Source organism: Neoarius graeffei, chromosome 9, assembly GCF_027579695.1.
Source record: "Neoarius graeffei isolate fNeoGra1 chromosome 9, fNeoGra1.pri, whole genome shotgun sequence".
Taxonomy (NCBI): Eukaryota; Metazoa; Chordata; class Actinopteri; order Siluriformes; family Ariidae; genus Neoarius; species Neoarius graeffei.
This window is the reverse complement of record NC_083577.1, coordinates 31,141,619-31,165,222: the sequence shown is the minus strand read 5'-3', so window position 1 is coordinate 31,165,222 and position 23,604 is coordinate 31,141,619. Positions and strand designations below refer to the sequence as shown.

Sequence of the window (23,604 nt, the reverse complement as noted above, 5' to 3'; positions counted from 1 at the left end):
TGATGGCCATTCCAGGTTGACAAAAATGGCTTCTTTAACTCCTCGCTCATACCAACGATCCTCTCTGGCTAAAATGCGTACGTTACAATCCTGAAATGAGTGTCCTTCGTTGTTAAGATGAATGTAGACAGCAGAGTCCTGGCCTGAGGAGCTGGCTCTCCTGTGTTGAGCCAAGCGCCTGTATAGCGGTTGTTTTGTTTCCCCAATATACGAGTCCGTGCATTCCTCACTGCACTGAATTGCATACACTACATTGTCCTGTTTGAGTATGGGTATTCCGTCCTTAGGGTGGACCAGTTTCTGCTTCAGGGTGTTACTGGGTCTGAAATGTACCGGAATGTTGTGTTTGTAGAAGATTCTCCTGAGTTTCTCAGATAGACCAGGAATGTAGGGCATGACAGTCATAATGTGTCTCTCGAAAACTCCTCCTATTAAGGAAGTGCCAAGTCTGACACGACTGAAGTCCTTCATTAACAGCCTGCAGTGTTCTGCTCTGGTGAGTTGAGATTTATTCTCAGTTTATGGAGAAATCCAAGTCTCATTTTCAGCACAGTGAAAAGAAGTGATGATTAACTGAACCTACAAAGTCATCTATTTAGCTTTAAAGAAACCTGAAATCAGGGTGTGATTACTTTTCACAGAAGTGAAATTGAAACTCTGAGCATTTGGACGAGAGAGAACAACAACAGCAGCAAAAGAAATGGCTTCTACGTTTTCAGAGGAGGATTTCTCCTGTATTGTGTGCTGTGAAATCTTCAAGGATCCTGTTGTTCTGCACTGCAGTCACAGTGTGTGTAAAGTGTGTTTGCAGCAGTTCTGGAAGACCAAAGGATCCAGAGAATGTCCTCTTTGTAGGAGGAAGTCATCTGTGGCTGAGCCTCCTATAAACCTGGCCTTAAAGAACCTGTGTGAGACTTTCTTACAGGAGAGAAGTCAGAGATCTTCATCAGGGTCTGAAACAGTCTGCAGTCTGCACAGTGAGAAACTCAAACTCTTCTGTCTGGATGATCAACAGCCGGTGTGTTTGGTGTGTCAGACTTCAAGAAAACACACCAACCACAAATTCTGCCCCATTGATGAGGCAGTAACAGACTGTAAGGTAAATAAAATGGACATATGAACTCATGGGTCACATGTGAACAAATGCTGTTGTTCATAATTATGACAATTGCTTTGTAATCAATTTAGTTCATCTGAGTTCAAATAATATTTAAAACACAAAGACTCCAAGCAGTGTGTTAATTTGTATGTCAGGAGAAGCTCAAAACTGCACTGAAGCCCCTACAGGAGAAACTGAAGGTCTTTAAAGACTGGAAACGGAAATGGAGTCAGACTGCAGAACATATAAAGGTTAGAATCAATAACATGGGTTTGATATTCTCATTATATTTTGCTTCATTGCATATTCAGTTATATTTCACTTGATTTTCTCTTCACTGCAGATTCGGGCCCAACACACAGAGCGTCAGATTCAGGAGGAGTTTGAGAAGCTTCACCAGTTTCTACTAGATGAAGAGGCAGTCAGGATCACTGCACTGAGAGAGGAAGAGGAGCAGAAGAGTCAGATGATGAAGGAGAAGATTGAGAAGCTGAGCAAAGACATATCCTCTCTTTCAGACACAATCGGAGCCATAGAAGTGAAGATGAGAGCTGAAGACATTTCGTTCTTAGAAGTGAGGGTCATTTAGTCAGTATTTATACTGTGAGAAAGTAAAACTTCTTTTCATCATCAGAAACGTCACATTTCAGTGGTGTAAAAATGTAAATCATATCCACTGATATTTGCTTTGTTGTTTTACAGAACTACAAGGCCACAGTGAAAAGGTGAGTGATGTGCTTCCTGTCTCTCTCATTCTCTGTGTTTCTGAATCCAAACCCACAGCAACACTGACTCCTGAATGTTTTTGCAGAGCCCAAAGCACACTGCAGCATCCAGAGGAGCTGTCAGGAGCACTGATCCATGTGGCAAAACATCTGGCCAACCTGCAGTTCAGAGTCTGGGAGAAGATGCAGTACACCATCCAATACAGTAAGACTCTTAACTGTGTGTGTGTGTGTTGAAAATATCTCATCTCATTATCTCTAGCCGCTTTATCCTGTTCTACAGGGTCGCAGGCAAGCTGGAGCCTATCCCAGCTGACTACGGGCGAAAGGCGGGGTACACCCTGGACAAGTCGCCAGGTCATCACAGGGCTGACACATAGACACAGACAACCATTCACACTCACATTCACACCTACGGTCAATTTAGAGTCACCAGTTAACCTAACCTGCATGTCTTTGGACTGTGGGGGAAACCGGAGCAAACCCACGGGGAGAACATGCAAACTCCACACAGAAGGGCCCTCGCCGGCCCCGGGGCTCGAACCCAGGACCTTCTTGCTGTGAGGCGACAGCGCTAACCACTACACCACCGTGCCGCCGGAATTATTATTATTATTATTATTATTATTTTGTTTATTTTTATTTTTTTATTCATCTTTCATGTTGAACTCATGTAATGTAAGGGAAGTTTTATTTTGAAAAGCTTCTATTTCTATTAGACTGTTCAGTGTTTGAAGTGTGAGCAGAGGGACTGAGTGAAAAAATGGAGCGTTCAGCAGCTTACAAAAGTTTTAGAGTTACAGTCATCAAGATTTTTGTATTTGTTTAAATTACAAATGTAAACAAAGGACACAAGGCATGTTATTAACTTATTCATGTTTATTAATGAACTTTGTAATTACAGTTATCATTTCTTTGGTTTTGGCAAATGTTAGCTAGTTCCATACTAATGTAATGATTAAATTAGATGAGTAAACAGGTGTGTGTGTGTGTGTGTGTGTGTGTGTGTTTTCAGCACCTGTAACTCTGGACCCCAATACTGCTCATCCTGTACTCATTGTATCTGATGATCTGAAAAGTGTGAGATGCAGCGATGAGGAACAGAAACTTTCTGATAATCCAGAGAGATTTGATGAATATCGGTGTATCCTGGGATCTGAGGGCTTTAACTCAGGGACACACTGCTGGGATGTGGAAGTTGGAGACGGTACAGGGTGGAGTGTGGGTGTGATGACAGAATCTGCTCAGAGGAAAGGGGAGATCATCTCCAGAAGTGGAATCTGGTGTGTGGGGTATTATGATGGTAAATATTTCGCAGTTTCTACACCACATCCAGACACTCTCCTCTCAGTAGCACAGAAACTCCAGAGGATCAGAGTGAAGCTGGACTGGGACAGAGGAAAACTGTCATTCTCCGACCCTCTCACTAACACACACTTGCACACTTTCACACGCATATTTACTGATAAATTACTGCCAATCATGAATGTTAATGGTTCCCTAAAGATCCTCCCACTTGAGTGCTCTGTAAGAGTGAATCAGATCAGTCAGCATTGATGTTGGTTTATTCCAGTTCATTCATAAAATACTGCAGATTAAAAGATTAGTGTTCTTTGTTTAAGTATCATCGCCCCCCCCCCCCCGAAACCCTGTATTGACAGAATACCTTGAAATAATGAATTAACTCAAATTATAAGATGTCTTAAAATTTATTATTATGATATGTTTTGAAAGTATGACGAAGTCAAAATAATAAGTGAAATATTGACACACTGTCTTTAAATAACAAGGTATTAACTCAAAATAATGACTTAGCATTTAATTAAAATCACAAAAGAGTGTTTAAATGCAGAATGAGCTGAAAAGATTATTTAATTTATTGATGTATTTTAAATAGTTTTAAATAAACTGAGATTTTGAAAGCTCATGTATTTACTGTATTTGTACTTGTTAGCGTTTGCTGTTAATCTTGGATGAAATGTTTAGCTGTGTGTGTGTGTGTGTGTGTGTAGGAGAATTTAAGCTCTAAGTTTCCCTCCACCAGCAGTTTGTGGTTTTGTAAAGATCAGATGGATTTGTATGTTAATGCTGCATTAAGTGATGATTCACAAGTTCAAATCAATTCTGAGTGAAATAAATTAACTTTGTTCATTCTGATATTAAACACTGTTAATCTGCATAATGGGACAATTAAAATATGCACAAATAAATACATCTGTAATCTGTGTAATGTTTATTCTTAATAGTTAAAATGTTAATGACGTGGACAGTTATATATTTGTACAGATGTGTGCAGTGGTGGTTGTTATTTACATGATTAGTATCAGGGATGTGTTCAGTTTAATGTGTGTGTAAGTGATCACTGAGAGGATGTGGAAGAGAGAGAGGCAGGTGAGAGAGTCAGTCATTAAAGGTGTTAAAAGCAATAATTTTCTCAATGTTCTCTATCGTCATTTAACTTCAAGTGATATTTAACGATCAAACATTATCCCTGGCTACTGTATCATGTGGGTCAAAACATGACAAGATCTGTCTCGTCTCCTTCGACTGAAAACACAAACTCCCACTTCCATGATTCTCAAAAGTCCAGACCACATCACATTCACAATCACTCGATTTCAATTAATCACTGTGAAATCTCACACTTGGTCTTTACTCGGGACGTTAGTGAGCTGCTTATTCTGTGTTTGATATCCTGGTTTGTTATCATTAACGAGTCTCTCCCTGTCTATTTGCTCATCACCTGCACTGTGCCTGCTCGATGGTTTTTAAGTTCACTTTGTCCTGACAAATTTTCTGCCTCAAAGTGTTTTAATAAAACCGAACATTTTAACCCAACCTGTATATCCAGAACTGCGCACAAGCCTTTTTTCCCCACAACTTTAATCTGGATTATATTTGATGTGTAATTACACATACGAGTGACAAGTGTCAGTTTCAGTTTTACTTTTCCAGCAGTTTCTTCGAGATCCAGACTTGTGTGTGTTGTGTAAAAACAAATCATATATAAAACTGTAGTTTGACTTCTCACACACATCTGGACCTTTATCTAATGTTTGATTCATTCAATATTAGTGTCTCATCTCATTATCTGTAATCGCTTTATCCTGTTCTACAGGGTCGCAGGCAAGCTGGAGCCTATCCCAGCTGACTACGGGCGAAAAGCGGGGTACACCCTGGACAAGTCGCCAGGTCATCACAGGGCTGACACAAGACACAGACAACCATTCACACTCACATTCACACCTACGGTCAATTTAGAGTCACCAGTTAGCCTCACCTGCATGTCTTTGGACTGTGGGGGAAACCGGAGCACCCAGAGGAAACCCACACAGACAGCATACAAACTCCACACAGAAAGACCCTCGCCGGCCATGGGGCTCGAACCCGAACCTTCTTGCTGTGAGGCGACAGCGCTAACCACTACACCACCGCAGGGGCGCAGATAGGATTTTTGAACTGGGGGGGACTGAGCTGTAAGCAAATGATTCCATTTTGTGTATATATATATATATATATATATATATATATATATATATATATATATATATATATATATACACACTACTGTTCAAAAGTTTGGGGTCACTTTGAAATGTCCTTATTTTTGAAAGAAAAGCACTGTTCTTTTCAATGAAGATCACTTTAAACTAATCAGAAATACACTCTATACATTGCTAATGTGGTAAATGACTATTCTAGCTGCAAATGTCTGGTTTTTGGTGCAATATCTCCATAGGTGTATAGAGGCCCATTTCCAGCAACTATCACTCCAGTGTTCTAATGGTACAATGTGTTTGCTCATTGCCTCAGAAGGCTAATGGATGATTAGAAAACCCTTGTACAATCATGTTAGCACAGCTGAAAACAGTTTAGCTCTTTAGAGAAGCTATAAAACTGACCTTCCTTTGAGCAGATTGAGTTTCTGGAGCATCACATTTGTGGGGTCGATTAAATGCTCAAAATGGCCAGAAAAATGTCTTGACTATATTTTCTATTCATTTTACAACTTATGGTGGTAAATAAAAGTGTGACTTTTCATGGAAAACACAAAATTGTCTGGGTGACCCCAAACTTTTGAACGGTAGTGTGTATACATGTTATTTCACCTCCCTCACTGCCATCACCAGGAACTACCTGCAGGCCAGGACAATGATAACATTTTAACATAGCCTATGGAAATCCAAAGTTTACACATTATCATCACGCACAGAAATTGCAAAACTAGTTTTACAACCGCTAAGTTCCAACTGTTAAACATAGCGAGAGGCTGGGCTAGGTGTGTGTGTGTAAAGTGTAAACCAGTGCATCCTGACTTTCTAACTATGCCTGTGTGTTGCGTGAGCGGCAGTCAGTCAACAACTCTTCGCAAAGTTTCCTTATGAAACAATATGCTCGCTGAAATTATGGCAGGGAATGCCAGATTAAACATTAAAACTGCCTTCTGAGCACTGTATCTACAGGCTACCACTGAAAGAAGGAGGCTACCAGAAAGGCATCTCTACTCCGTACGATTTTACTTTCACTACGACATTACTTTGAACAGACTATCAAAAAATTGCAAGGTGATATGATAAAGTAAGGCACAGTTTACTTACAGTATTTTTTTTTTTTGAAAAAACGATGCAATCGTTTTCTGCCTTTTGGCACCCTTCATCATGCCGTGTTGGGGTCCTGAACTAGGAGGAGCTGTCCCCGATATGCCTGTCAAACTTGTTGTGGGTAACCATAGCAACCAAGCTCGAGCTTGCAACGTGTGCAGTCTGCGCAGTTGCAACTATGTATGTACTGCCGTGCACCTCAATAAAACGAATGGTAATTAGTCTTTTGATTTTTCCGTGAGGTTTGCCTTATGCAAAGAAAGACAGCATAGACGTTTTTTTCCTCCCTATAAGTGGGGTGGAACGAACGAGGTGAATTTAAATCTGGGTGGGACGAATCCCCCCCGTCCCCCCCTCTATCTGCGCCCGTGCACCACCGTGCCGCCCAATATTAGTGTATTATATGATTTTTTTTTTTTGAATTTGTTCTTTGGAGGAGGTGGTTATACTGTGTGTTTATGTTACATGCGATGGGGAAAAAAAATGTCTCCTATCTCTGCTCTCCTTGTTTCCTCTGAGTGAGAATTGATACATCCATAAAGATTTTATTTTATGGAAGGATGATGGATGCAGGAGCAAGAAATTAAGAAGGCATCAAGTCGAGTAGTGAGATGCTTCTTATATCTTGATCCATAAAGCTTATCAAGGCACAGTATTCCAATGTTTTTCTCAGAAGCCATTGCATGTACAGTGCCCTTCACAATTATTGGCACCCCTTGTAAAGATGAGTGAAAAGGGTTAGAAAAAAATCAACCGTTTAATGAAGTCGCTTCATCTCATGCTGAAAAAATAAGGAAAAAATCCAAAATTCAATAGAAAAAATGTAATCAGAGAAAAACAAATGCCTTATCTAGAAAATTATTTTCAATAAAAAATATGTTCCACAATTATTGTCACCCCTGGAAAGTATAGCGAACACAGTGTAACTGAAGCATGTTTCCCATTTAAATTGTACATTTTTTAGTTGATTGGAGTGTCGGAACTTTCAAGCTGTAATCCATGATTTCCTGAGTCTGTTATGTGACAACAGTTTTTCGAAGTAGTCCCAAGCCCATGTGGCTATATTTGTCACATTAGCATGACAGTTTCCCAGGCAGTGCCGCCTGAGGGCTCGAAGGTCACGCACATTCAACAGTGATTTCCCACCTCGCCCTTTATGCACTGTGATGTCTCCGAATTCCCTAAAACTTTTCAAAATGTGATGTACTGTTGTTTTTGAAAGAGCTAAATTCTCTGTAATCTTGCATTGAGATTTTTTTTTTATGCCTCCGCCACCATAAGGTGCAGGAGGCATTATGTTTTCGGGTTGTCCGTCCGTGCGTGCGTCCCAAAACCTTGTGAACGCGATATCTCAAAGGCTAATGAAAGGAATTTCACCAAACTTTCACCATTTGTGCGCTTTGGGACAAACATGAACTGATTAGATTTTGAGATCAAAAGGTCTAAGGTCAAGGTCACTGTGAGGTCAAATGTCTGTCTGAAAACCTTGTGAACACATTATCTTCAAGGCAGATGAAAGGAATTTCACCAAACTTTCACCATTTGTGCATTTGGGAACAAAGATAAACTGATTAGATTTTGAGGTCAAAAGGTCTAAGGTCAAGGTCACTGTGAGGTCAGATGTCTGTCCGAGAACGTTCTGAACACATTATCTCCAAGGCAGATGAAAGGAATTTCACCAAACTTTCACCATTTGTGCATTTGGGGACAAAGATAAACTGATTAGATTTTGAGATCAAAAGGTCTAAGGCCAAGGTCACTGTGAGGTCAAATGTCTGTCCAAAAACCTTGTGAACACAATATCTCCAAGGCTAATACAAGTTATTTCACCAGGTCAAGATTACTGTGAGGTCAAATGTCCATCCCCAGATCACAACTTAATAAGGCGTGTAGTCTACCGGGCAGAGGCATCCCCATTGACACCGTTGGCATCGAGTTCTATCTAGTTTTTAATGACGAGCAATTCTCTCACAAATTTTGGGACAAAGAGTGAGCCACAACCCATCCTTGCTTGCAAAGACTGATCCTTTGGTGCTGCACGTTTTAAACCCAATCATGTTACCAATTAAGCTGCTTATTGTGAAATCTTTCAAAATGGTGTTTCTTGAATATCCTATAAACTTTTCAGTCTTATTTTGACTCCATCCCAACTTTTTTTTTGAGTGTGTTGCAGGCATCAAATTCAAACTTCATTTATATTTACAAAATACAATTAAGTTGGTCAGTAAAACTATTGAAAATCTTTTCTTTGTTCTTCTGTCAGTTAAATATAGATACAGGCGGATTAACAAATCACAGATTTTTGTTTTTATTGCATTTTGGAAAGTATCCCAAATTTTCTAGAAATGGGGTTTGTACACTTTCCCTTTCTGCTTCTCCATGGGCATTTACGTCTGTGCGTTAGTGAATGGGAATGGCTATTGGAGCAAAGCATTAGCCTATAGGAACTACACATTTAATTTTCTCTAGATTTGAGACATTTTAACACCAATTATAACATAATCAGTGAAATTGAGGTTTGTTTGTGCAAGATATAAAGCCAACCTTTGATTATCAGAACTGTTCTACAAAATATCTGATTACCATTGTTCATTTTGGGGGTTATTTTGGGGAATTCCAACCTTGTTTGACATTATAGGAAGAGGATAAGAGCTATTATTCATTCCAGGAGAGATTTCATACAGTATTAATTGGTGGGGAGCCACTCATTTTTAAAGTATTTATTATGTTTATTAAGTTGCACTGTATTATGCTAAACATTTTATCTGTGCTGCCCAGTTGAAGTTTGCATAATGCAGGAACATATGAGAAGAAGAGCAGCCAGAAATCCAGCCATGAGCATCTAGACAGGTAACAAGGAAGCTTGTTATTGTTATTCATTATTTAAGGAGAAGGGGTGGGAGTTTATGAGTTATACTTCTCACTCCTTTTTGAATATGTATTTCTATGTATTATGTTTAAATGTTTGTTTTATTTTCCTTTTTATTATTTTGCTTTTCATATTCGAAATAAACACTTCAATCAATCAAAAAATAAATAAATTGACTGTAGGTGTGAATGTGAGTGTGAATGGTTGTTTGTCGCTATGTGTCGGCCCTGCAATGATCTGGCGACTTGTCCAGGGTGTACCCCGTCTCTCGCCCATAGTCAACTGGGATAGGCTCCAGCTTGCCTGCGACCCTGTGCAGGATAAGCGGCTTGAGATAATGGATGGATGTGAATCTTATTCTTATTTAATCTTCAATAAGCCATCTACCTGCTTGAGCTTATCTCACAGCTCACAGAATGAGCCTTAATTCATGTCTAGATAGTTACTCTTTTCATTGGTTTACAGCATGTCATCCAGATCACTGCAGGACCTTGTTGATTATGCAAGGCCTGGTAAAATATGTCAGTTTAATATGGAAAAATGGTAGTGTGTTGGGTTCAGAGGTGGACAAAGTACCCAACTTCATTACTAAAGTACAGCTCCCACAGGTCAAACGTTAATCCGATACAAGTGAAAGTTGTACAGTCAAATTTTTACTTCAGTTAAAGTACTGAAGTACTTGCTTTTGAAACTATTAAGTATTAAAACATTTTCTGTCAATGCATTGTTGTATTATTGCCACAAGACTTACAATACCTAACGCCTCTGAAGCAACCTACTGCATTTACTGACTAGTTTGTAGAACCTGTAGAACAAGTGTTGCCAGGCAACACAAACCTCGCCCAGTAGCACTTATTTTACTGTTATGACAACTGATTCAATCTCACAAGTGTGATCTCTGTTCTTTCCAGGTCAATGAGAACATTTTGTTTCACAAGTATAGTGTAAAGACTCTAAATATCTGCCAAAAAGCTGAAAAAACAAACAAACTTTTTATTTGACTTTTCAGAAGGACCAAACAAAAGCTGTGATAATCAAAAGGTAAATTTTCTTAACATAAACACCACTTACTCGATATCGAATCAGTAGCCTTGGTAAAACATGAGGTGAATTTAGTTTATCTTTTTATCTGCCGATTATCTTCTGATACTATGAAGTTATAACGAGGTTTCTCTTATTTCGTTTCTAGTTCTGATTAGTTCCGAAGTTTATCAAGAAATAGAACGGGTAATCGAACTTGATCAGGATAAGTGCTGATTGGTTACAAACACTGTGTCTGGAGACTTGTCCAGGGTGTACCCCGCCTCTCACCCATAGTTAGCTGAGATAGGCTCCATGTTGTGTGAATCACTCACTCATTCACTATGCCCTACTCACTATACAGGGAATTACTATACAGAGGACTATATATACAGTGAGCTCATTGATTAAATGATAAAACTGCTTCTTTGCCACGGCCTATTTTTTCTTCTTTGCCAGAGCACTACTTTTCGTGATGCATTGTGAAATACTTTGAGTGTACAATATAGGGTGCAATAATGCTCACTATACAGTCGGACAGCACTACAAAATGGCGACCTTACTATATAGTCCACTATGTAGTGAGTATGGAGTGATTTGGGACACAGGGGTAGCACTTATGATGAATATGGAGGAAAATATCACGGATGACCCTCAAAATGTTGGAGGTTCTATTTGAGACCAATGCCCATCTATCCTGAAAGTTTAATGAAGATTGATCTTGTCATTTTCCCGTAATATCATTAACAAAAAAAAAAACAAAGAAACCTGACTGCAAACAATACCTCATCCCACTTACTCCATAGCAGGTGAGGTAATAAGCACCTTTAAACACAGATAAACACAGATTTCTCCATTCTGTTTACAACCCCGATTCCAAAAAAGTTGGGACAAAGTACAAATTGTAAATAAAAACGGAATGCAATAATTTACAAATCTCAAAAACTGATATTGTATTCACAATAGAACATAGACAACATATCAAGCATCGAAAGTGAGACATTTTGAAATTTCATGCCAAATATTGGCTCATTTGAAATTTCATGACAGCAACACATCTCAAAAAAGTTGGGACAGGGGCAATAAGAGGTTGGAAAAGGTTAAGGTACAAAAAAGGAACAGTTGGAGGACCAAATTGCAACTCATTAGGTCAATTGGCAATAGGTCATTAACATGACTGGGTATAAAAAGAGCATCTTGGAGTGGCAGTGGCTCTCAGAAGTAAAGATGGGAAAAGGATCACCAATAGGATGCATCAGTTTCCCCCTAAAAATGAAAAGTTCCTCCGATCATGATGCATTTTTGTTTTTATGTTCCTTTTGGTAAGAAAACACACTGGGTGAAATCTCATCTCATCTCATTATCTCTAGCCTCTTTATCCTTCTACAGGGACAAAATTCAAAAGTTTAATGGTGGCACCAGGAGCTCAAAGTTATGGAAAAAGCTGCTATTTTATGACTTTTATGACAAAATTTCAATCACTTTTCATGAAACATTATGGCACCTTATAGAGTATACCAAATATCTTAGATACACATTTTTAGTACATATTCTAAATGTATTATCAAGCACAGTTTGAGTTTTAGCTGTTCATTGAATCATTGTTCAACTACTTTTAAACAATACAAATGTATTATGAATCACATTAATGCTTCTCAATCCCTTGCAAAGGTTCTTAACATGATCTCTGGGTCACAAGAAATCAATAAATGGAGTCCAACATTGTGATTCAAACCTTACGTAAAAACATAAAATAAGCATTTTTTGGGCAAAAAATGAACCTCATGGTGCCACAATTAGACTTTTGAATATGGTCAAAAAATTTTACAGGATGTCTTTATTGGTGAAAAGGAATACCCAAACAAAAATGCATCAGATTTTATGAAAGTGAGGGCAACTGATGCACCCTAATCACCAATCCCCCTAATTCTGCGCCGACAAATAGTGGAGCAATATCAGAAAGGAGTTTGACAGTGCAAAATTGCAAAGAGTTTGCACATATCATCATCTACAGTGCATAATATCATCAAAAGATTCAAAGAATCTGGAAGAATCTCTGTGCATAAGGGTCAAGGCCAGAAACCCATACTGGGTGCCCGTGATCTTCGGGCCCTTAGACGGCACTGCATCACATACAGGCATGCTTCTGTATTGGAAATCACAAAATGGGCTCAGGAATATTTCCAGAGAACATTATCTGTGAAGATATAGTGAGATGCTCCTTATATCTTGATCCATAAAGCTTATCAAGGCAAAGTATTCCAATGTTTTTCTTAGAAGCCATTACATGTACAGTGCCCTTCACAATTATTGGCACCCCTTGTAAAGATGAGTGAAAAGGGTTAGAAAAAAATAGACCATTTAGTGAAGTCGTTTCATCTCACGCTGAAAAAAATGAGGAAAAATCCAAAATTTAATTCAAATAAATGTATTCAGAGAAAACAAATGCCTTATCAAGAAATAATTATTTTCAACAAAAAAATATGTTCCACAATTATTGGCACCCCTGGAAAGTATTGTGAACACAGTGTAACTGAAGCATGTTTCCCATTTAAATTGTACATTTTTTTTAGTTGATTGGAGTGTCGTACAAAATACAATTAAGTTGGTCAGTAAAACTATTGAAAATCTTTTCTTTGTACTTTTGTCAGTTAAATAAAGATACACGTGAATTAACAAATCACAGATTTTTGGTTTTATTGCATTTTGGAAAATATCCCTACTTTTCTGGAAATGAGGTTTCTATTTTTTTTTTAATGTGAAAAATGTTACAACTGACCCCCTTCTATAAATCGGTTAATGCAACAAAATATCAGAAAATATTATACAAATATGATGAACATCATTTGCCATTCAATATTGGTAAAAGTTTTCCATTTATGATCATCAACATCTTGCATCAGTTGTAGCACTACAGGATTTGCATCAACTGTGTTATGTAGAGTAAATATTATTAAAAACTATAAACTCACTCAGTACAGTATGTGACTATTTGCCATTGCGCTGTTTCCTGTGGGTGTCTTCCTTATTCAGGTCTGAGGAAAAGGTGCAGTATCATTTGCTGTTTATAAGAGCTTATAACTCTTCTGACTGAGATCCAGTTCATCCCACTGATGATTAGAGCATTCTGGGTCTTGTGTCTGAAACTGCAAGATCGACTTTAAATGATTCCAGAAGTGAAACATTATTTTCAGTTCAGAAAAGTGAAATTCATCACTGGATAAATTTGTCCCAAAATTACAGTTAATGCTCAGTGCTTAAACATAAGTGCCGTGTGCTGTTTCTGATGTAACTGAGGAGTGTATCAGGTCATAATGTCTGTGAAGATTCTCAATCATCCAGGTCATAGTAAACTGTGGGTGGTAGAAAAGGGCAACTGGACTTGCTTGAAGATTCTTGAAAACGTTTCACCTCTCATCCAAAAGGCTTCCTCAGTTCTGTCTGACTAATAAGGAGTATCAGATATTTATCCTCTCATGGATCATAATCAGAATCCGAATTCTGATGACAAGCTCATCTAAGGTGTCGTTGAGGCATCATGTTGGTGTGGGTCACTGGAGGCTGGGTGTGAACGGCGAGTCATTAGCTGACTCTCTCTGTCCTCCTGTGAGTCACCGAAAACAGCTGGGTCTTGGCGTGCACCCAGCCGTCTGGGAAGAGTGTCCAAGACCGCATTGTAGATGGTTGATAAATGATGTCTTAGACCCCCACCTCTGTTCAGTGATGGCCGTTCCAGGTTGACAAAAATGGCTTCTTTAACTCCTCGCTCATACCAACGATCCTCTCTGGCTAAAATGCGTACGTTACAATCCTGAAATGAGTGTCCTTCGTTGTTAAGATGAATGTAGACAGCAGAGTCCTGGCCTGAGGAGCTGGCTCTCCTGTGTTGAGCCAAGCGCCTGTATAGCGGTTGTTTTGTTTCCCCAATATACGAGTCCGTGCATTCCTCACTGCACTGAATTGCATACACTACGTTGTCCTGTTTGTGTCTGGGTATTCTGTCCTTAGGGTGGACCAGTTTCTGCTTCAGGGTGTTACTGGGTCTGAAATGTACCGGAATGTTGTGTTTGTAGAAGATTCTCCTGAGTTTCTCAGATAGACCAGAAATGTAGGGCATGACAGTCATAATGTGTCTCTCGAAAACTCCTCTATTAAGGAAGTGCCAAATCTGACACGACTGAAGTCCTTCATTAACAGCCTGCAGTGTTCTGCTTTGGTAAGTTGAGATTTATTCTCAGTTTATGGAGAAATCCAAGTCTCATTTTCAGCACAGTGAAAGGAAGTGATGATTAACTGAACCTACAAAATCATCTAATTAGCTTTAAAGAAACCTGAAATCAGGGTGTGATTACTTTTTACAGAAGTGAAAGTGAAAATCTGAGCATTCAGACAAGAGAGAACAACAATAGCAGCAAAACAAAATGGCTTCGAAGTTTTCAGAGGAGGATTTCTCCTGTCCTGTGTGCTGTGAAATCTTCAAGGATCCTGTTCTTCTGCACTGCAGTCACAGTGTGTGTAAAGTGTGTTTGCAGCAGTTCTGGGAGACCAAAGGATCCAAAGAATGGCCTGTTTGTAGGAGGAAGTCATCTGTGGCTGAGCCTCCCATAAACCTGGCCTTAAAGAACCTGTGTGAGACTTTCTTACAGGAGAGAAGTCAGAGATCTTCATCAGGGTCTGAAACAGTCTGAAGTCTGCACAGTGAGAAACTCAAACTCTTCTGTCTGGATCATCAACAGCCGGTGTGTGTGGTGTGTCGAGATTCAAGAAAACACGCCAACCACAAATTCTGCCCCATTGATGAGGCAGTAACAGACTGTAAGGTAAATAAAATGTACATATGAACTCATAGGTAACATGTGAACAAATGCTGTTGTTCATAATTATGACAATTACTTTGGAATCAATTTAGCTCATCTGAGTTCAAATAATATTTAAAACACAGAGACTCCATGCAGCGTGTTAATTTATTTCAGGAGAAGCTCAAAACTGCACTGAAGCCCCTACAGGAGAAACTAAAGATCTTCAAAGACTGTAAACTGAACTGGAGTCAGACTGCAGAATATATAATGGTTAGAATCAATAACACGGGTTTGATATTCTCATTATATTTTGCTTCATCGCATATTCAGTTACAGTAGTGCTTGAAAGTTTGCGAACCCTGTAGAATTTTCTATATTTCTGCATAAATATGACCTAAAACATCATCAGATTTTCACACAAGTCCTAAAAGTAGATAAAGAGAACCCAGTTAAACAAATGAGACAAATATTATACTTGGTCATTTATTTATTAAGGAAAATGATCCAATATTACATATCTGTGAGTGGCAAAAGTATGTGAACCTTTGCTTTCAGTATCTGGTGTGACCCCCTTGTGCAGCAATAACTGCAACTAAATATTTCCGGTAACTGTTGATCAGTCCTGCACACGGACTTGGAGGAATTTTAGCCCATTGCTCCATACAGAACAGCTTCAACTCTGGGATGTTGGTGGGTTTCCTCACATGAACTGCTTGCTTCAGGTCCTTCCACAACATTTTGATTGGATTAAGGTCAGGACTTTGACTTGGCCATTCCAAAACGTTAACTTTATTCTTCTTTAATCATTCTTTGGTAGAACGACTTGTGTGCTTAGGGTCGTTGTCTTGCTGCATGACCCACCTTCTCTTGAGATTCAGTTCATGGACAGATGTCCTGACATTTTCCTTTAGAATTCGCTGGTATAATTCAGAATTCATCGTCCCATCAATGATGGCAAGCCATCCTGGCCCAGATGCAGCAAAACAGGCCCAAACCATGATATTACCACCACCATGTTTCACAGATGGGATAAGGTTCTGATGCTGGAATGCAATGTTTTCCTTTCTCCAAACATAATGCTTCTCATTTAAACCAAAAAGTTCTATTTTGGTCTCATCCATCCAGAAAACATTTTTCCAATAGCCTTCTGGTTTGTCCACATGATCTTTAGCAAACTGCAGATGAGCAGCAATGTTCTTTTTGGAGGGCAGTGGCTTTCTCCTTGCAACCCTGCCATGCACACCATTGTTGTTCAGTGTTCTCCTGATGGTGGACTCATGAACACTAACATTAGCCAATGTGAGAGAGGCCTTCAGTTGCTTAGAAGTTACCCTGGGGTCCTTTGTGACTTTGCCAATTATTACACGCCTTGTTCTTGGAGTGATCTTTGTTGGTCGACAACTCCTGGGAAGGTTAACAATGGTCTTGAATTTCCTCCATTTGTACACAATCTGTCTGACTGTGGGTTGGTGAAGTCCAAACTCTTTAGAGATGGTTTTATAACCTTTTCCAGCCTGATGAGCATCAACAATGCTTTTTCTGAGGTCCTCAGAAATTTCCTTTGTTCATGCCATGATACACTTCAACAAACATGTGTTGTGAAGATCAAACTTTGATAGAGCCCTATTCTTTAAATAAAACAGGGTGCCCACTCACACCTGATTGTCATCCCATTGATTGAAAACACCTGACTCTAATTTCACCTTCAAATTAACTGCTAATCCTAGAGGTTCACATACTTTTGCCACTCACAGATATGTAATATTGGATCATTTTCCTCAATAAATAAATGACCAAGTATAATATTTTTTGTCTCATTTGTTTAACTGGGTTCTCTATATCTACTTTTAGGACTTGTGTGAAAATATGATGTTTTAGGTCATAATTATGCAGAAATATAGAAAATTCTAAAGGGTTCACAAACTTTCAAGCACCACTGTATGTTTCATTTGATTTCCTCTCCACTGCAGATTCAGGCCCAACACACAGAGTGGCAGATTAAGGAGGAGTTTGAGAAGCTTCACCAGTTTCTACGAGATGAAGAGGCAGTCAGGATCACTGCACTGAGAGAGGAAGAGGAGCAGAAGAGTCAGATGATGAAAGAGAAGATTGAGAAGCTGAGCAAAGACATATACTCTCTTTCAGACACAATCAAAGCCATAGAAGAGGAGATGAGAGCTGAAGACATTTCGTTCTTAGAAGTGAGGGTCATTTAGTCAGTATTTATACTGTGAGAAAGTTAAACTTCTTTCCATCACCAGAAGCGTCACATTTCTGTGGTGTAAAAATGTAAATGATATCCACTGATATTTGCTTTGTTGTTTTACAGAACTACAAGGCCACAGTGAAAAGGTGAGTGATGTGCTTCCTGTCTCTCTCATTCTCTGTGTTTCTGAATCCAAACCCACAGCAACACTGACTCCTGAATGTTTTTGCAGAGCCCAGAGCACACTGCAGCATCCAGAGGAGCTTTCAGGAGCACTGATCCATGTGGCAAAACATCTGGCCAACCTGCAGTTCAGTGTCTGGGAGAAGATGCAGTACAGTAAGACTCTTAACTCTGTGCTGTGTGTGTGTGTGTGTGTGTGTGTGTGTGTGTGTGTGTGTGTGTGTGTGTGTGTGAAATTTTTTTTTTTCCTTTCTGTTTTTCTGCCTTTGTTACTATCCCTAATGTGGTCATTACCATAATATGATTCATTTATATACTGTTTTGTTATTATTATTATTATTATTATTATTATTATTATTATTATTATTATTATTATTCACCTTTCATGCTGAACTCATGTAATGTAAGGGAAGTTTTATTTTGAAAAGCTTCTTTTCCATCAGACTGTTCAGTGTTTGAAGTGTGAGCAGAGGGACTGAGTGAAAAAAAATGGAGCATTCAGCAGCTTACAAAAGTTTTAGAGTTACAGTTATTATAAAGATTGTTTACATTTGTAATTTAAACAAATACAAAAAAGGACACAAGGCATGTTATTAACTTATTCATGTTTATTAATGAACTTTGTAATTACAGTTCTTATTTATTTGGTTTCGGCAAATGTTATCTAGTTCCATGCTAATGTAATGATTAAATTTGATTAGCTCCATCAAAACAGAATGTAAAAAGGTGTGTGTGTGTGTGTGTGTGTGTGTGTGTGTGTGTGTGTGTGTGTGTGTGTTTTCAGCACCTGTAACTCTGGACCCCAACACTGCTCATCCTGTACTCATTGTATCTGATGATCTGAAAAGTGTGAGACGCAGCGATGAGGAACAGAAACTTCCTGATAATCCAGAGAGATTTGATAAATATCGGTGTATCCTGGGATCTGAGAGCTTTAACTCAGGGACACACTGCTGGGATGTGGAAGTTGGAGACTGTACAAGGTGGATTGTGGGTGTGATGACAGAATCTGCTCAGAGGAAGGGGGAGATATTCTCCAGAAGTGGAATCTGGTGTGTGTGGGATTATGATGGTACATATTGCTCAGTTTCTACACCGCATGCATTCACTCAGCTCTCAGTAGCACAGAAACTCCAGATGATCAGAGTGAAGCTGGACTGGGACAGAGGAAAACTGTCATTCTCCGACCTTCTCACTAACACACACTTACACACTTTCACACACACACATTTACTGATAACTTACTGTCATTCATGAATGTTAATGGTTCCCGAAAGATCCTCCCACTTGAGTGCTCTGTAAGAGTGAATCAGATCAGTCAGCATTGATGTTGTTTTATTCCAGTTCATTAATAAAATACTGCAGATTAAAAGATTAGTGTTCTTTGTGTAAGTGTCCCCCCCCGAAACCCTGTATTGACAGAATATCTTGAAATAATGAATTAACTCAAATAATAAGATATCTTAAAATATATTATTATGATATATTTTGAAAGTATGAGGAAGTCAAAATAATAAGTGAAATATTGACACACTGTCTTTAAATAACAAGGTATTAACTCAAAATAATGACTTAGCATTTAATTAAAATCACAAAAGAGTGTTTAAATGCAGAATGAGCTGAAAAGATTATTTAATTTATTGATGTATTTTAAATAGTTTTAAATAAACTGAGATTTTGAAAGCTCATGTATTTACTGTATTTGTACTTGTTAGCGTTTGCTGTTAATCTTGGATGAAATGTTTAGCTGTGTGTGTGTGTGTGTGTGTGTGTGTGTGTGTGTGTAGGAGAATTTAAGCTCTAAGTTTCCCTCCACCAGCAGTTTGTGGTTTTGTAAAGATCAGATGGATTTGTATGTTAATGCTGCATTAGGTGATGATTCACAAGTTCAAATCAATTCTGAGTGAAATAAATTCACTTTGTTCATTCTGATATTAAACATTGTTAATCTGCAGAATGGGACAATTAAAATATGCACAAATAAATACATCTGTAATCTGTGTAATGTGTATTCTTAATAGTTAAAATGTTAATGATGTGGGCAATTATATATTTGTACAGATGTGTGCAGTGGTTGTTATTTACATGATTAGTATCAGGGATGTGTTCAGTTTAATGTGTGTGTAAGTGATCACTGAGAGGATGTGGAAGAGAGAGAGGCAGGTGAGAGAGTCAGTCATTAAAGGTGTTAAAAGCAACAATTTTCTCAATGTTCTCTATCATCATTTAACCGCAAGTTATATTTAACTCTCATCCATTATCCCTGGCTGCTGTATCATGTGGATCAAAACATGACAAGATCTGTCTCGTCTCCTTCGACTGAAAACACAAACTCCCACTTCCATGATTCTCAAAAGTCCAGACCACATCACATTCACAATCATTCGATTTCAATTAATCACTGTGAAATCTCACACTTGGTCTTTACTCGGGACGTTAGTGAGCTGCTTATTCTGTGTTTGATATCCCGGTTTGTGATCATTATCGAGTCTCTCCCTGTCTATTTGCTCATCACCTGCACTGTGCCTGCTCGATGGTTTTTAAGTTCACTTTGTCCTGACAAATTTTCTGCCTCAAAGTGTTTTCATAAAACTAAACATTTTAACCCAACCTGTATATCCAGAACTGTGCACAAGCCTTTTTTCCCCACACCTTTAATCTGGATTATATTTGATGTGTAATTACACATACGAGTGACAAGTGTCAGTTTCAGTTTTACTTTTCCAGCAGTTTCTTCGAGATCCAGACTTGTGTGTGTTGTGTAAAAAGAAATCATATATAAAACTGTAGTTTGACTTCTCACACACATCTGGACCTTTATCCAATGTTTGATTCATTCAATATTAGTGTATTTTATGATTATTTTTTGGAATTTGTTCTTCGGAGGAGGTGGAGTTGATTATGCAAGGCCTGGTAGAATACGTCATTAATCCGATACAAGTGAAAGTTGTACAGTCAAATTTTTACTTCAGTTAAAGTACTGAAGTACTTGCTTTTGAAACTATTTAAGTATTAAAACATTTTCTGTCAATGCATTGTTGTATTATTGCCACAAGACTTACAATACCTAACGCCTCTGAAGCAACCTACTGGATTTACTGACTAGTTTGTAGAACCTGTAGAACAAGTGTTGCCAGGCAACACAAACCTCGCCCAGTAAAAAGATTATGATAAAACATATTTCTGAAAGGACTTCAGATAACTTAATGTTATTCACATTAGTGTAACTCCATTTTTACATGCTAACTAACAGTGTTCAAGTTAACTAGCTATGTGTTAACATGAGCCATGGACAAGGCGATGGCAACTTGGCAGGCAAATCCATAGAAAGTCATTTGACTAACCAGACTGCATAGGTATTGCAACATTATTGCTAGCTCTAAAAGCACAGACAACTTCATTGCAAGTTTTTTCTTGGAATAAAATGTTTACATACATGCTTCTGCAGGTTGGATGGCAAGTTATTGTAGGCCATGATGTGGTTAGTTTTAGGCAAACAAAGCAAACATTTAAAATTAAACAAATCTTTCGTCCTTTCAGAAAGCTGAAATATGGGTTCTAGGTATGGCCATGGGTGTGTGTGCATTCCCCAGAAGAACCGCCTCCTTCCATTCTGCCATCAACTAATTGTGTTCAAATAACGCTGCTTAGAAATCATTGAACTGGATTTTATACAGTCTATGGACGTGACGTGACGTGACGTGACGTGACCATAGTGATTACTGACATGCTGCCTCAGTGTCACCTGCAAAAAAAAACAATCACATTTTAGAAAAGAAAAGAATAAAAACATCCAATTTCAAAGTTGCTTCATAGTAATGAGTAATGAGGACCTTGATAGAAATGTAGTGGAGTGAAAAATACAATATTTGTCTATCATATGTAGTGAAGTTAAAGTCATAAGTTTCCAAAAAAAAAATAATACTCGAGTAAAGTACAGATACTCAGAAAGTGTACTGAAGTACAGTACTCAGATAAATGTACTTCGTTACTGTCCACCTCTGGTTGGGTTCAAATGTAATATTTAAATTGTTGTTTAAAAAATAAAGCATGTTAAGCATGTTATTTTTTTAACAAGTGTTGTTTGGCTGTTGTTTGATTTTTATGTAGGCTGCACTTTCTGAAATAAGTTTATACCAAAGTCTCATCATTGCTTCAGTGAATAATCTCACCTTGATACTCTAGATTTGTACCTAAGAGCTGCTGATGTAACCATGAAGACTAATGCCCCCTCCCACCATTTATTTGGTTTGCTATTCCTCTTTTACACTTTTACACTGTGTAATGTAGTGATTGATAATCCTACAATCTGATATCACCGTGAATAGGATAGGTTCTCTTTTCCCTGAGTCTGGTTCTTCTCAAATGGCCCTTTTCCACTACCCTTTTTCAGCTCACTTCAGCTTGCTTCAGCTCACTTCAGCCCGACACGGCTCGCGTTTCGACTACCAAAAACCAGCACGATTCAGCTCGCTTCAGCCCTGCTTAGCCCCTAAAACTCGCACCGTTTTGGAGTGGGGCTGAAGCAAGCCAAACCGTGCTGAGTGAGGCTGGGGGCGTGAGCAGACACTCCCCTGTGCACTGATTGGTGAGGAGGAGTGTCCTCACATGCCCACACACGCCCCGCGAGCGCGCTGGGATCTGTAAACACCATAAACCCGGAAGAAGGAGAATTACGAATTACGAGAATTTCTGAAGCCTTATGCGCCTCGCCTCATCTATACACTCTTGCCAGTATCTGTCCGCGTTGTCGGTGACAACAAGCCACAGCACCAAGACCAGCAACACTAACGACTCCATGTCCTCCATGTTTATTGTTTACTATTCGGGTCGTGAGACTACCGCTTAAAAGATCACTGATGTCACTGTTTGCACCGCCTAACGACATCACGTGACGTCCACCCACTTTCGCTAACTCCACCCAATGTGTCCACCCACTTCCAGCCAGCACGGTTCAGCGCGGTTGTAGTCGAAATGCAACTCCAACAGCCCCGCTCAGCCCGACTCAGCACGGCATGGCTCAGCCCGACTCAGCCGCGTTTGTAGTGGAAAAGCGGCAAAAGTTTCTTCCACGTTTTCTCAGGGAGTTTTTCCTTGCTGCTGTCATGTCTCCCATTTTCCACCAAATCAGTTCCAGGGCTGGTTCGGGGCCAGTGCTGGTGCTGGTTCACAACTCATTCAACTTGCGAACCAGCTGAGAACTAGTTTGCTTTTCCATAGCTCAGGGTGCTAAGGGGAGCCACGTCATTACGTCACTGTATACGTCAGTTACGTTGCTTCATTTGCATAAACCTTGGCGCGAACATTGAAGCAACAATGACACGGAGAAGAAGAAGAAGAAGCAGCAACAACAACAACAACAATAATGGATGACTGCTGCTTTACTGCATCCATAATATCTCGTCGCTTATTTAAAAATGGCGCCCTCTCGCGGTCTTGCTATTGTTGTTGGTCTTAACAACTCTGCCCCCCCCCCCACTGACATAAGCAGTTCTTTCCTCTAGCCCAGCAAAGAGTTGGTGCTACCCTGGAACCATTTTTTCTGGCCCAGAGCCAGTTCTTTGTCAGTGGAAACAGAAAACCCGGTTCCAAACTAAGCACTGGCCCCGAACCAGCCCTGGAACTGATTTGATGGAAAAGGGGTAATAGACTTAGACTTTCCTTATTGTCATTCAGATTTGTATCAGACAATACACATCAGAACAAGATTTCGTTGCTTTGGCTCAGTGTAGTGCAAAAACGAAGCAGCAGCAAGTATATTACCTAAAAAAAATCTACCACTATCTAGTACCACCAGAGGTGGTGCAGCTCGTAATGGCACACATGGATAGGCTAAGTATGAGGTTCACAGTGGGAAATTTTACCACCAAATGGCAACGACTTGAGAAGGGCATCATGGCAGGATGCACTATTTCAGTGGTCCTGTTCGTGGCTGCAATGAACCTATTACTGGAAGCAGGAGGGATGCAATGTAAAGGTCCTAAAGCAGTTGACGGCACAAGACACCCTGCCTGTCGAGCATTCATGGATGATGTCACCGTGATGACTCCAACAATCCAGGGAACACAGTGGATCCTGAGCGCATTGGAAAAGATGACGACA

At 39.2% G+C, this 23,604-nt stretch overlaps 2 protein-coding genes across 4 annotated transcripts; both read left to right on the top strand.

Moving 5' to 3' along the window:
* The first annotated feature begins 450 nt into the window (after positions 1–450).
* On the top strand, positions 451–18,918 carry LOC132891588 (E3 ubiquitin-protein ligase TRIM35-like). Of its 3 annotated transcripts, XM_060929305.1 has the most exons (7): positions 451–496; positions 642–1,099; positions 1,255–1,350; positions 1,443–1,673; positions 1,802–1,824; positions 1,911–2,029; positions 2,840–3,678. In XM_060929305.1, the coding sequence occupies exons 2-7, from the start codon at positions 701–703 to the stop codon at positions 3,379–3,381; spliced, it is 1,410 nt and encodes a 469-aa protein (XP_060785288.1). In that variant the 5' UTR covers positions 451–496; positions 642–700; the 3' UTR covers positions 3,382–3,678. The 3 variants fall into 3 exon arrangements, with proteins under 3 accessions (XP_060785288.1, XP_060785289.1, XP_060785287.1); XM_060929306.1 differs by lacking the exons at positions 451–496; positions 2,840–3,678 and adding an exon at positions 18,287–18,918 and having other exon boundaries at positions 520–1,099; XM_060929304.1 differs by lacking the exon at positions 451–496 and having other exon boundaries at positions 520–1,099.
* On the top strand, positions 14,736–17,968 carry LOC132891401 (E3 ubiquitin-protein ligase TRIM35-like). The gene is made up of 7 exons (XM_060928910.1): positions 14,736–14,967; positions 15,073–15,134; positions 15,288–15,383; positions 17,084–17,314; positions 17,443–17,465; positions 17,552–17,658; positions 17,946–17,968. The coding sequence occupies exons 1-7, from the start codon at positions 14,736–14,738 to the stop codon at positions 17,966–17,968; spliced, it is 774 nt and encodes a 257-aa protein (XP_060784893.1).
* Positions 18,919–23,604: the final 4,686 nt, after the last annotated feature.